General features: G+C 32.7%; 1 protein-coding gene across 1 annotated transcript in view; it reads right to left on the reverse strand.

Annotated features, from left to right (window-relative positions):
* Nucleotides 1-2220: 2220 nt before the first annotated feature.
* Nucleotides 2221-13958, reverse strand: part of fs(1)M3 (female sterile (1) M3) — a 28100-nt gene continuing 16362 nt past the window's right edge. Inside the window, exons 8-9 of the mRNA XM_075296356.1 lie at nt 9391-9644; nt 2221-5841 (exon numbers count right to left, since the gene is read on the reverse strand). Coding sequence (XP_075152471.1) covers nt 2635-5841; nt 9391-9644 — 3461 coding nt within the window. The 3' untranslated portion in view covers nt 2221-2634. The remainder of the gene's footprint in view (nt 5842-9390; nt 9645-13958) is intronic.

Consider the following 13958-nt stretch of genomic DNA (forward strand, 5'->3'; position numbering starts at 1 on the left):
ATTAACAGCTTTAAGATAATGAAAGATATGAAGGCAAATCTAGATTATATATGCTGAATAACATGTTATTTTGGATTTGAACATTTTTTATTGAGGGCTTATTCAAAATTGTTCTTGAGATTAGAAATTATTTACATAAATATTGCATAAAATTAGGTGATGCACAAGAGTGTTATTGTATTACCTTTACATTTGTTTTTAGTTTATTTTAAAACAAGCGTAGTCACTGTGAATCAGAGTCATTGGCGTAGCTAGAAAAATTGAGTTGCTACACGGACGAAAACGACTGTGTTCCATATTTTTCGGTATAAACATGATATGTTTGGAACTCAAATTTCTAGCAAATTATATAATGTTCATAAAGTAGCACATAACACTAGCGACATATATGTTAATATGCTAGAACATACTTCGATTTGCTTGATGTTGGAAATCTAGATGTAGTTTAGGTTCATAAAGAAGTATCCTAATGTCATATTTGGCAATAACTCCCATGTAAACCGATCTCCAAATTTGATTTCCGCAATTTTACTCCGATTTGCTTGAAATTGGAAATATACGAGTAGATGTATTTTATATACACAGAAAAAATATCACCAAAATATTTCCAGTTAAAAAGTTAATTGAAGCTGAAAACTTTTTCAATTAAAAAATTAATTGATACAATTAACTTTTTAATCAAACTTGAAACATTAAGTCAATTGAAATTTTTTTATTTAAAATTTAATTGATACAGTTAACTTTTTAATCAAAATAAAAACACAATGACAATTAAGAAAGTGTTTGAAAATAATTTCGTCTCTAATTACAAAATTAATTGATATAATCATTTTTTTAATCAAACTAAGAACACAAAGTTAGTTAAGACAAGCATATACAGCAGTAAGTTTAGCCGGGCCGAATCGTAAATACCACCACCATGAATCAAATAACAGGTTGCCTGATAAGTCCCCGGTCTAACAAAGAAAAACACATTTTTTTGTCGGTAGGTGGTGTTATCTTTCAATCAATTCCCCGGTCTGACACATAGATGGCGTCGCTAGTATTAAATGCATATTATTTTTATATAGTACCAACCTTCAATTGATTCGTGTCAAAATTTGACGTCTGTAAGTCAATTAGTTTGTGAGATAGAGCGTCTTTTGTGAAGCAACTTTTGTTATTGTGAAAAAAAAAATGGAAAAAAGGAATTTCGTGTTTTGATAAAATACTGTTTTCTGAAGGGAAAAATACGGTGGACTCCGGACTCTGCCCCAGGGAAATCAACAATAATTGATTGGTATGCAAAATTCAAGCGTGGTGAAATGAGCATGGAGGACGGGGAACGCAGTGGACGCCCGAAAGAGGTGGTTAACGGCGAAAACGTCAAAAAAATCCACAAAATGATTTTGAATGACCGTAAAATGAAGTTGATCGAGATATCAGAGGCCTTAGAGATATCAAAGGAACGTGTTGGTCATATCATTCATCAATATTTGGATATGCGGAAGCTCTGCGCAAAATGGGTGCCGCGCCGTGTTGATGATTCTTAGCGGTGTTTGCAGCTGTTAACTCGTAATACACCCGAGTTTTTCCGTCGATATGTGACATTGGATGAAACATGGCTCCATCAATACACTCCTGAGTCCAATCGACAGTCGGCTGAGTGGACAGCGACCGGTGAACCGTCTCTGACGCGTGGAACTTCATGAATTGGGCTTCGAATTGCTTCCCCACCCACCGTATTCTCAGACCTCAAAAGGATGCTCGAAGGGAAAAAATTTGGCTGCAATGAAGAGGTGATCGCCGAAACTGAGGCCTATTTTGAGGCAAAACCGAAGGAGTACTGCCAAAATGGTATCAAAAAATTGGAAGGTCGTTATAATCGTTGTATCGCTCTTGAAGTGAACTATGTTGAATAGTAAAAACGAATTTTGACAAAAAAAAATATGTTTTTCTTTGTTAGACCGGGGACTTATCAGCCAACCTGTTATTTGTTTTTATATGATTTTATATTGAACATATAATTAATATTAGTTTTTAGGTTGATGATATAGCCCCCCCATAGACTTATTAGAATGATCCATTTCGATCAATATTCGTCCAAAACAAAAATATTCTAATAAGTTTAAAATCTTATGTTACAAATTTCAAATTTAATTTCAGAATCCGTACCATTTGAGGGAGGATTATGTTTCCTCAACATCACTTTAAATTCTAACATTAAAAAATAAAGAAAAATATTATTATTACAATTTTATTTTCAAATTAAAAACACCATAAAATAGTTTATTATTAAATAATATAACAATAATTATAAATTGGAATCTGGAAGTCCTTTTCGAAACAAACATTACATTGGAAAAGCATCTATACATCTCTTTTTATCGTTGAAGAATTTTATGGTAATTAATATTTACAGAATCTGCCATAAATTAATAAATAATACAGTTTTCGACTTTTTGAGATTTTGAGGTTAAACATAGTGACCAAGTAATTTACAAAAAAACATAGAATATCTTAAATAATTTTTTAAATAAACCACTTGTAAATGTACACAATATTTTTGAAATCTAAATAAACTTAAAATAAAAAATTAAAATAAAATATATACATTTTTTATTTACAAAACCAATATAAACATATAAAACATTATCATTTTTGTATAACAGCATTAACTAAATGACATTGATCTAAATTACAAAGTATCATTAAACCTATGTTATCGTTTTCATTCGATAATATTAGATTTTTATTACCATCCCAAGTTTCGATAAGTGGTATAGACATACGAAGTTGTGGATAATAACCAAAGTTTAGGGGAATCCAACCACGAATATAAGCATATTTGAATAGTTGGAAATATGAGGTATCATTTTCTGATATTACCATTAGATAATTATCGCTTTTAATCGAAAATGTAAACAATTTATCGATATTAAATTTGAACGATAATATTTGAAATATTTGATAATTAGAAGATTGATTTGTACGATTGTGGCCATAATCATAAATATATATCTTTTGACATTTGCTACAGCTTATTATCAATTGATCATAGGTATTTTCATGCAATGATACCATATCGATAATATCATAAAAACCTTCGATTATTTGAAGAATTTTAAATTTTTGCATAGGTTCTTCGAAATGATAGATGGTAAGTCTGGGGCGATTATGAATAAGGCCATTGGTAATGAGAGTTGTAAGGGAATGGGTTTGAAAAACTTTTAGATAGTCTCCAATATTTAGTGTCAAACCTTGCCAATCTACTATGGAATTATTTCTATGATCGATACGGAAGATACGAACTTCATTACGTTTCAAAGAGGGCAAATCCAAAGCATGGAGTATAACAAATTGTTGCCCTCTTACAGAAACCACATAGATGGTTTCAACAAAACGTTTCATACCAAAAACTTTTAATAGCTTTGTAGAGCTTATGCTAACTTTGGAGCGTACCTTACGCTGATTGAGTTTACAGAAATTTTCCGCTTTAACGGCAACTTTATCGACAAAGGCCGATAAACGGTTTGAGGTTACGTTCTCGAGAAAAATTTCACGTCTATCCATTGAATGGGATATTTTTAGATATTTTTTCTCACACCATGATACTCGAGTTATTTCGTTCAAAGAAATTTTATCTACCCTAAAACTACTATTGGATTTTTGCCATTTTATCGATGTTTCATAATCATAATCCATATAGAAAATATTTCCAATATTTGTAGAAAGGTCATTGTTAATATTTTTCAAATATTTTTTGAAATCCTCTGCATTTGCTTTTTGCTCACCTTCCTCGTTTGTATCGAAAGATCTTTGTTGCTGCATCTTGTTGGATGCCAAAACAGTTATTCCCCTCTCGAATGTAGCCTTTTCGATTTGTAAATTATCGAATTGATAATTACGATTGATGAATAGAGAATTACGATAAGTGTCCATGAGGTCTTTATCATTGAGTTTCATAACATGTGAGGGGCCATATAGCTCCAATGAGCCTACAGCTGTTTTGTGGCCCATTATTGTTTGCAGTTGTGTGCTATGCTTGAAAACCATATTATCGATATGTAAATTATTAATTGTCTGAACAAGAGCCGTATTCTCTATGATGACATTTTCAAAAGTAAGAAAACCAAAAACTTCCAAGGCGGGCCCTCGTAATGTAACACGATTATCAAGGAAAAATTCCATATCCATATGATTGATACTCTTCACTTGAACATTGTTATCGACAAACAGCTGATTCACTATCACTGGTGGCAGCAGGGAATTATTTTGTATTTGATATATTTGCGTGCTATTCAAACCATTAACTAAACCTTTCAAAGATAAATGACCTATATTTAAGGGATTTTGAAATCTTAAGGGTCCTTGTATGGGAGATTTTGAAGATAATCGATATAATGAAGCATTCAAACGTAAAATATCGATATTATTTATAGTTTGTGTTTTTATATCATTCGCACTTTCCATTTCATCTACAAATATGGAATGTAAAAATTCCTTATGGCCTTTTATATACTCCGCAGAAGTTTGATTTTTCTTAACAGCATCATCGGCAATAAATTCTAAATCGATATTAGGTGGAAATTGTAAACGTGTGTTCATGGCCTTAATAATCGGTTGATATAGTTTTACATTGCCTGTTATCGTTTGATTGCCTTGGGATTTTACAGCATATTTATATAGATATTTTAAAAGTTCCTGCTGGGTATTGACCTCTCGAGAGTTACTACTAAACCATGTAGCATTATGTAAAACTTTTAGATTTCGCCCAGGCATTTTCGTTAGATTTTCAACATCGGACAGTAAGGTTGTAAACTCAATTTCCTTATTTAAATTACCCTTTACATTCCCCTTTACTATGATCTTGGGCCCCAGCAAGTCTCCTGGAAATTCCGTATAATTCTTTGTTACATCCACAAAATCTTCCAATGTCCTATCGTTTATCGATAGCACATCCAGGTTTGTGGCTTTCAAATTATCGAATGTATATTGACCAATTATCATTTGAGGTTTACTCTTTAGCAAAATATTATCTAAAATATTTTGTAAATTGTAATTATTAACCTCATTGGCTTGCAATTCCGTGGTAATAGTTAAATCTCCATAAAAACAAATATTTCCATCGATAACCATATCTTCATTCTTGTGAGCCAAACTATCGATATATTCATTCCATTTGATATCGTTGATATACTGTAAATCCAAGGGTTCGGTAAAAAGAACATTACCCTCTACTATTAGATCTTTGCGTAATATCAATTGATCATCTCGTATATTTAGTTTGGTAAAAAATTCATCAAATGGTATGCCATTGATCTTATGAAAGACCACATTAGAAGCCAAAAGTGGATGTGGCACATTGATATAATCCATGTGATAGTCATAGTTTAAGAGATCTTCCAGGGGCAAATTATTCAGAAACATAGCTTCCACTCCATTTTCCACAAAACAGGGATTTTTTACAATAATTTTCTCAAATCTTTTCGAATTATTAAATGTTATGGGTGCATTCAATTCTGGCTTAAAAATCAGATCATTTACTACGATATTGTTTAATTTGGTTGTTTGCAAATTATCAATTGCCAAAGGAGCTTCAAATCGTTTTTTGCCTGTTATCATCGCTTCATCTCCAGGTCTTATTATATTTTCTTGAATTTCGGCTATTTTTGATTTATAATCCCTACATATAATATCACCAGCTACATGGGATTTCATAAATACTATAAGTAAGGGTTTTGTGCTATTTACTCTGTCGGTTAACATATGCTCATCAGTCGGATGATCATTTAGCAATAACGTTTCCAAACTAGGAGCTGTTATTTTACCATTATCGATTATCACCGGAAACTCAAAATGCTAGAAAAAAACAGAAAATCGTAAACAAATATTGGAAACGAAAACAAGCTATAATATATAATTTATGGCGTCTTAGATATACTATAGATAAAATATCTATCCCTTATATTTTCCATAAAATTCTTAAATATTGACCACACCACAGTTTATATTTGACAACATGATCATCAAAGCATTCAATTTTTGTAATCGATAATCAACTTATCTGTTTTTTATACCCTCCACCATAGGATGGGGGGTATATCAAATTTGTCATTCCGTTTGTAACACATCGAAATATTGCTCTAAGACCCCATAAAGTATATATATTCTGGGTCGTGGTGAAATTCTGAGTCAATCTAAGCAGGTCCGTCCGTCCGTCCGTCTGTTGAAATCACGCTAACTTCCGAACGAAACAAGCTATCGACTTGAAACTTGGCATAAGTAGTTGTTATTGATGTAGATCGGATGGTATTGCAAATCGGCCATATTGGACCACTTTTACGTATAGCGCCATATAAACCGACCCCCAGATTTGGCTTGCGGAGCCTCAAAGGGAAGCAGAATTCATCCGATCCGGTTAAAATTTGGTACGTGGTGTTAATAAATGGTCTTTAACAACCATACCAAACTTGGTCTATATTTATATGTAGCCCCCATATAAACCGATCCCTAGATTTGGTTTTGGAGCTTCTTGGAGGAGTACATTTCACTCGATTCACAGTTGAAATTTAGCACATTGTGCTAGTATATGGCCGCTAACAACCATGCCAAACTAGGTCAATATCGGTCTGTAGTTATATATAGCCCTCAGATAAATCGACCTCCAATCACACATAAATTGATCCATATCCCCAAAAATAATCTACCAAAATTTTATTTGTATACAAAATTTTGTCAAGATTTTATTTCTATAGTAAATTTTGTCAAAATTTTATTTCTATACAAAATTTTGTCAAAATTTTATTTCTATAGAAAATTGTGTCAAAGTTTTATTTCTATAGAGAAATTTGTCAATATTTTATTTCTATAGAAAATTTTGTCAAAATTTTATTTCTATAGGAAATTTTGTCAAAATTTTTTGTCTATAGAACATTTTGTCAAAATGTTATTTCTATAGCAAATTTTGTCAGAACTACATTCAAATCGATGATTTGAGTTTGACAAAGGAAAAGAGATATGTTTGCAAAATTGTTTAGGCAGTAGCCGACTATCAAACTTTTTTTGGGAGGTTCAAGTGTAGCTCACTTTGGGTCTAGTGAATTACTCGAATTTATTCTGATAATTGGTTGATAGTTTTGCTGCAAGTAGAGGATGCTGATGAGGAATGTGGTAATTCCGAAACAGCTGTACATCCAACCATCTTGCAGTCCATAGGGCTTTGCCCAAATAAATTTGACAAGCATACTTTTCCTCTGTTGGTTAAGCTACACTTGTAGTTTAGTCAATGCATGGTTTTAAGCTGAGATCAAAAACAACAATAATGATTGAAGAGAAACCAACAATAACAAACAAAACGAAAATTTTATTTCCATAGAAAACTTCGTCAAAATTTTATTTCTATAGAAAACTTCGTCAAAAGTTTATTTCTATAGAAAATTTCATCAAAAGTTTATTTCTATAGAAAATTTTGTCAAAATTTTATTTCTATAGAACATTTTATCAACATTTTATTTCTATAGAAAATTTTTGCAAAATTTTATTTCTATAGAAAATTTTTTCAAAATTTTATTTCTATAGAAAATTTTGTCAAAAATTTATTTCTATAGAAAATTTTGACAAAATTTTATTTATTTATAGAAAATTTTGCCAAAATTTTATTTCTATAGAAAATATTGTCAAAATTTTATTTCCATAGAAAATTTCATCAAAAGTTTATTTCTATAGAAAAATTTGTCAAAATTTTATTTCTATAGAAAATTTTGTCAAAATTTTATTTCTATAGAAAATTTTGTCAAAATTTTATTTCTATAGAAAATTTTGTCAAAAGTTTATTTCTATAGAAATTTTTTTCAAATTTTTTTTCTATAGAAAATTTTGTCAAACTGAATTATATACGTATTTAATCGGCCTTTTTTGTTTAATATATACCCTGTAGGGACTAACTTAAATTTAGAAGACTGCAAGTGTTACCGCAACCCAAGTAATTCTATTGTGGATGACAGTCTTTAGTAGAAGTTTCGCCCGAGCCGAACTTACGGCCGTATATACTTGTTTATTTTATCGATTACAAATCTTGAGAATTGAAAGCAATGTAATCTGAATGGAGACTTAAGCGGACCTTACATGGTCAGATAAGCCCTACGACAGAGATTCGCGTATTTGTTGTGTGTTGGCTATAAGGCTATCACCCGGTATAAATCACGTCCCGAAAATTTGTGGCTTTTTGGGATTGTGTATTAACAAATTGGCGTCTTAATTCAGTGCAAACGGCCCTTAGATTTCATACCCGACAAATTGAGTTAATTTATCATTTAATTTTAAAATTTGTGGTACACCTTGAGTAAGAATTCATTATACATGAGGTAGACTATAAACAGCACAATCTCATCAAAAATCGAAGTAAACGATAAGGTCTTCCTTTGAATAATAAGTTCATGCGAAATGGAATTCGTGCCACATAAAATAAAATGCAATGATAAAAGGTACGTCGAAAATATGACAAGATCGCGTTTAGCTGATAAATTTTTGGATGCCTTGATATTTTTAAGAATCCTTAAAATGTTTTGCTGGGCAAGATAGATAGTGATATGAAATTGATTTTTAAATTATTTTGCTTTCTTCATGATGTTGAGTTGGACTAAGTATTCGTTAAGTATGATAGCAATTTGAAATTGCTTTTTAATTTATTCTTATGTTATGTTGTTTTTTTTTTTAATAAAATTAAATTAAACTAAATTGGTTTAATGTACGATAATTTTTTGTAGGTTGTTATTACCAAAGGCAATACACCTAAGGAAGATGGGAAATTGGCATGCGTCACACCAAATGTTCCATTGACGGTGTTAGTTCCATACATGTTTGTAATTTTTTTATTTGTTTTTCGTTTTTATTTTTTAAATGAAAAACTTAATTTTCTTAATAAAACAATGTTAAATTTTAGGCAACAACAAAAATATTACATTTTCCCCTTTATGGAAATTTATTTCCTGCACTTAATTTCTTTTTATTTGTATTTTAATGTTATATCAATACTTGTCGTATACGCGTTTGATTCGATAAAAGAAAAGTATGGAACTAATACCGTAAATGGTTTGATGTGCTCAGTAGCCAATTTCCCATCTTCCTTAGGTGTATTGTCTTTAGTAATTACTTAAAATATTTAAAGAAACCCGACAAAAAATCCCGGTATCCGGGGATTCTATATTTTGAAATCCCGAATCCTGGGATTTTATCGATCCCGAAATGATCCCTATTACAGAAAAAAAATTCACAAAAATTTTTCCAATTAAAGTCTTAATTGAGTATTAAAAAATATTCAATTAAAAATGGCTACGTGCGTTAACTGATTAAACCAGTGTTACCACAAAGATAATAGCTAAAAATCACCCTTTATTAAGAATTAATTACCTGGTCTTGGGATTTTAGCAAATATTTTTCCTTAATATCCTGCTCTCTGAATTCATTTCCATCTATTTCAATTGTTGTATGATTTTCTCTATCACGCTTCACATTGTTAAGCACCAAAGTTCCATTTATGACAACCTTATTGGTGTAGAACTGCTTAAATTCCATTTCATCGGGATTTGGTGAGAAACGTTCTATCTTCTTGTCGGCAACTATCAAATCTCCAGATATACTTAAATGATGCATTGTTACAGGAGCTTAAAGAAATAGATAAAAGAAAGAGAAAAATATAGATTTTATGGCCAAGAAGGTAGAAGTGCCCTGTTCGCCATTTATGTACAAGGTTTGTGACGATTTGTGTTCACGATTGCCACTCGTGCCAAATATTGTGAAATATGGGGGTCGCTTTATATGGGGGCTATATTCAGTTACGAACCGATATGGACCAATTTTTGAGTGATTGGGGATCGGTATATCTGAGGGCTTTATATAACTATAGACCGATATGGATCTAGTTAGGCATGGTTGTTAGCGGCCATATACTAGCACAATGTACCAAATTTCAATTGAATCGGATGAAATTTGCTCCTCCAAGTGGCTCCAGAACCAAATATGGGGATCGGTTTATATGGGGGCTATATATGATTATGGACCGATATGAACCAAGTTTGGCATGGTTGTTAAAGACCATATACGGACACCACGTACCAAATTTCAACCGGATCGGATGAAATTTGCTCCTCCAAGAGGCTCCGGAGGTCAAATCCGGGGATCGGTTTATATGGGGACTATATATAATTATGGACTGATATGGCCCCATTTTTGCATGGTTGTTAGTGTTGATATGCACTGTGCAGCATATTATACTTTGGTTTTAAATATTTATTATTGTGTATATATCGAAGTATGCTTTTGATAATATGTATATTGTATAAAATAAATTTTTCTTTATCCTTTGTTCTGGTGCCTTTGAAATAAAAACTATTATTCGATATCACTGCGCGAATCTATTCTTTTAATAGGTTATGGGCCTGCGTACGTGAAATATCGGGATATTTAAATCGTTATAGTTTTTGAATACGCGTTAAATTAAATCGTTTACCATTGGCTGGTCGTAATAATGAATAATCCAAGCGTACAATTTCCAAAACTTTCGAATTCCAATTATCATAATTGGAAATTCAATATGGAGCTATTATTGCTGGAACGTGAACTTTGGGACATCATTGTTCAAGAACCACCAACTACGCCGGAAGCAAAATGGCATCTTCGCGATGGAAAGGCAAGAGCTACAATAGGTTTGGCTATAGAGGAATCTCAAAAGATTCATATCAAGAAGCTCAAGACAGCTAGGGAATATTGGATTACCCTAAAAACCCATCATGAGAAGGCAAGTCTTACAAATAAAGTTAGTTTACTTCGTCAACTTTCAACAAAGAGAATGAATCGTGGTCAAACAATGGAGGAACACATAACAGAATTCTTAAATATTGTGGATAAATTGAATGATTTAGGTGAGGAAATTGGGGAATACAAAGCTGTGGCATTCTTGCTAGGAAGTTTACCAGAGGACTACAATTCGTTGATATCTTCTCTGGAAATGCGCCAAGAGAATGAATTGACCGTCGATTTTGTTAAAGAAAAACTAATTCTGGAATTCAAACGCAAGTCTGGTGAAGAGCAAGCAAATGATGCCGCATTCAAGATTCAAAAGAAATTCAAACCCAAATGTTTTTCATGCGGCAAGCCCGGACATTTGAAAAAGGATTGTAATAAAAGAAAACCGAAAGAAAATCATGCAAACATTGCAATAAATGATAATAATCAAAACCTTTGCTTTGTGGCAAATACAGAAAAATCAAAATGTGATTGGTTTATAAATTCCGCTGCAACATGTCATATGTGTTGTGACGAAAGTTTCTTCAACAAGCTGGAAAAGGGTAAGAATGACTCAATTTATTTGGCGGATGGTACTGAGCTGAAATCTAGTGGAATCGGCGAATGTATTTTGGTATGTAAAAACAAAGAAATCCGTGTCACCAATGTGTTATTTGTTCCGGAACTGGATGGAAGCCTGTTGTCTGTACGAAAATTGACAAGTGAAGGTTTCGAAGTTCTTTTCACTTCAAGTACATGTTCAATTTCGATGAATGGTAAAGTTCACGCTACAGCAAACTTGATGAGAAATTTATATGTACTCAATCAAAGCCAAAAGGGAAATAAAGTATGTCGGAACCAACTGGAATGCGTCCACATTTGGCATCGCCGTATGGGACACAGAAACGTTCAAGCTATCAGTAAGAGTCACAAAGAAGGATTGATTGCAGGAATGAATATCAAGAAATGTTCTTGTTCATCAGAATGTGAGGTATGTTTAAAATCCAAATTAACAAGAAAATCATTTCCAAAAGTATCTGAAACAAGAGCAAAGTGTTGCTTAGAACTGGTACACGCCGATTTGTGTGGTCCTATGCAAAATACAACCCCATCAGGAAATCGTTACTTTTTAACTTTAATTGACGACTATAGCCGTTATTGCCACATATATTTTTTGAAATCAAAAGATATGGCCTACGAAAAGATAAAAGAATTTATCGAGATGACGGAAACCCAACTTGGAAAACGATTGAAAGCTCTTAGAACTGACCGAGGTGGCGAATTTTGTAATAAGAAGATGGAACAATTTATGAAATCTAAGGGTATTAAACACCAACTTACTGCTCCATATACACCGGAGCAAAATGGGGTAGCAGAAAGGAAAAACCGGAGTTTAATGGAAATGGCCCGTTGTATGTTAAATGAAGCTAATATTGATAATAAATTCTGGGCAGAAGCTGTCAATACAGCGAATTATATCCAAAATAGACTACCATCTTCCTCTACCAAAACTACACCTTATGAGCTATGGTTTAGCAAAGTACCAGATGTAAGTCATATTCGAATATTTGGTTCAACAGCCTATGCACATATTAATAAACAAAAGAGAAGGAAGTTGGGTAATGTCGCCGTGAAATGTAATTTAGTTGGCTACAGCGAAGAATCGAAAGTTTTCAGGCTTCTTAATGTAAATACCAATGCAATAATTATCAGCAGGGATGTAGAATTCATAGAGCCAAAAATATCTGAAAATGTACCAAATGCAAATGAAATTAACAGGTTAGTTGATAACGCATTATTTGAATTTTCTACAGAGAATCATGAATCTGACACCACAAGTCGCGAAAATGTTGAAGATGATATAGAGACGGAATATTCAGAAGAATTTAACGGGTTTGAATCCGCAATAGAATTGAATTCATCATTTTCATCAAGTGATTCAAGTTTTTCCGAGAACGATATTCAAGGTAATACTGGATCAAGCCAAGTTGTCAGTACAAGAAAATCGTCAAGAAGCAACATAGGAGTACCTCCACAAAAATATGGATATAAAGTGAGTTTTGCTGAAGATCCGGTATCTTATAAACAAGCAATTACAAGACCCGATAATGATAAATGGTTGGAGGCGATGCGTGATGAAATGAAATCAATGCATGAAAACCAGACATGGGAACTTGTAGAAATGCCTAGAGATTGTAGGCTGATTGGCACCAAATGGGTCTTCAAAATTAAGAAAACTGTAAACGGAGGCAAACGATACAAAGCTAGACTAGTAGCGAAAGGATTTTCACAGAAATATGGTGAAGACTATGATGAAGTTTTTGCCCCGGTTGTGAAACAAGCTACTTTTAAAACACTACTTGCAGTTGCAAGCTTCAAAAAGATGATTGTGAAGCACATTGACGTAAAGACGGCATTTTTAAATGGCGAGATAGATACCGATATTTACATTCGACAACCAGAAGGATTTGTAGAGCCGGGAAAAGAACATTTTGTCTGCAAATTGAAGAAGAGTATTTATGGACTCAAACAATCGGCTCGCTGTTGGAATCTTCACATTAATGATATTTTAATTAATGCGGGATTCAGAAGGGGGAAAGCCGATCCATGTCTTTATGTCAAAGGAGAGAATGATTCCATTGTCTATGTACTAATTTATGTTGATGACATAATAATAGCCAGTGTTAAAAATGAATCTATAAAGAACGTTAACAAAACTCTCAAAAAGAATTTTGAAATTACCGAAATGGGTGACTTGAAGTTATATTTGGGTATAGAAGTTCACCGCAACGATAATGGAATGTTTTACCTATCTCAAGAAGAATATATAAATAAGATCTTGAATGAATTCAAACTATCGGGTGCAAAACCGTCAACAATTCCTCTCGATCCCGGGTATTTGAAGGATGTCGTTGAAGAAAAATTGTTAGTTGATAATCATCTTTATCGAAAAGCGAATGGTTCTTTGCTATATCTCTCTAACAATACGCGTCCAGACTTATCTGCCGCTGTCTCAATATTGTCTAGAAAGGTTAGCAATCCAAATCAACGAGATTGGACTGAAGTCAAACGAATTTTCAGATACCTTAAAGGGACTATCGGCACAAAGTTATGTGTTGGCTCCATGACTTCATTAGATCTGAAAGGATACGCAGATGCTGATTGGGCTGGAGATGTTAAAGACAGGAAATCTA

The sequence above is a fragment of the Haematobia irritans genome, chromosome 2, assembly GCF_050003625.1.
Source record: "Haematobia irritans isolate KBUSLIRL chromosome 2, ASM5000362v1, whole genome shotgun sequence".
In the NCBI taxonomy this organism is placed as follows: Eukaryota; Metazoa; Arthropoda; class Insecta; order Diptera; family Muscidae; genus Haematobia; species Haematobia irritans.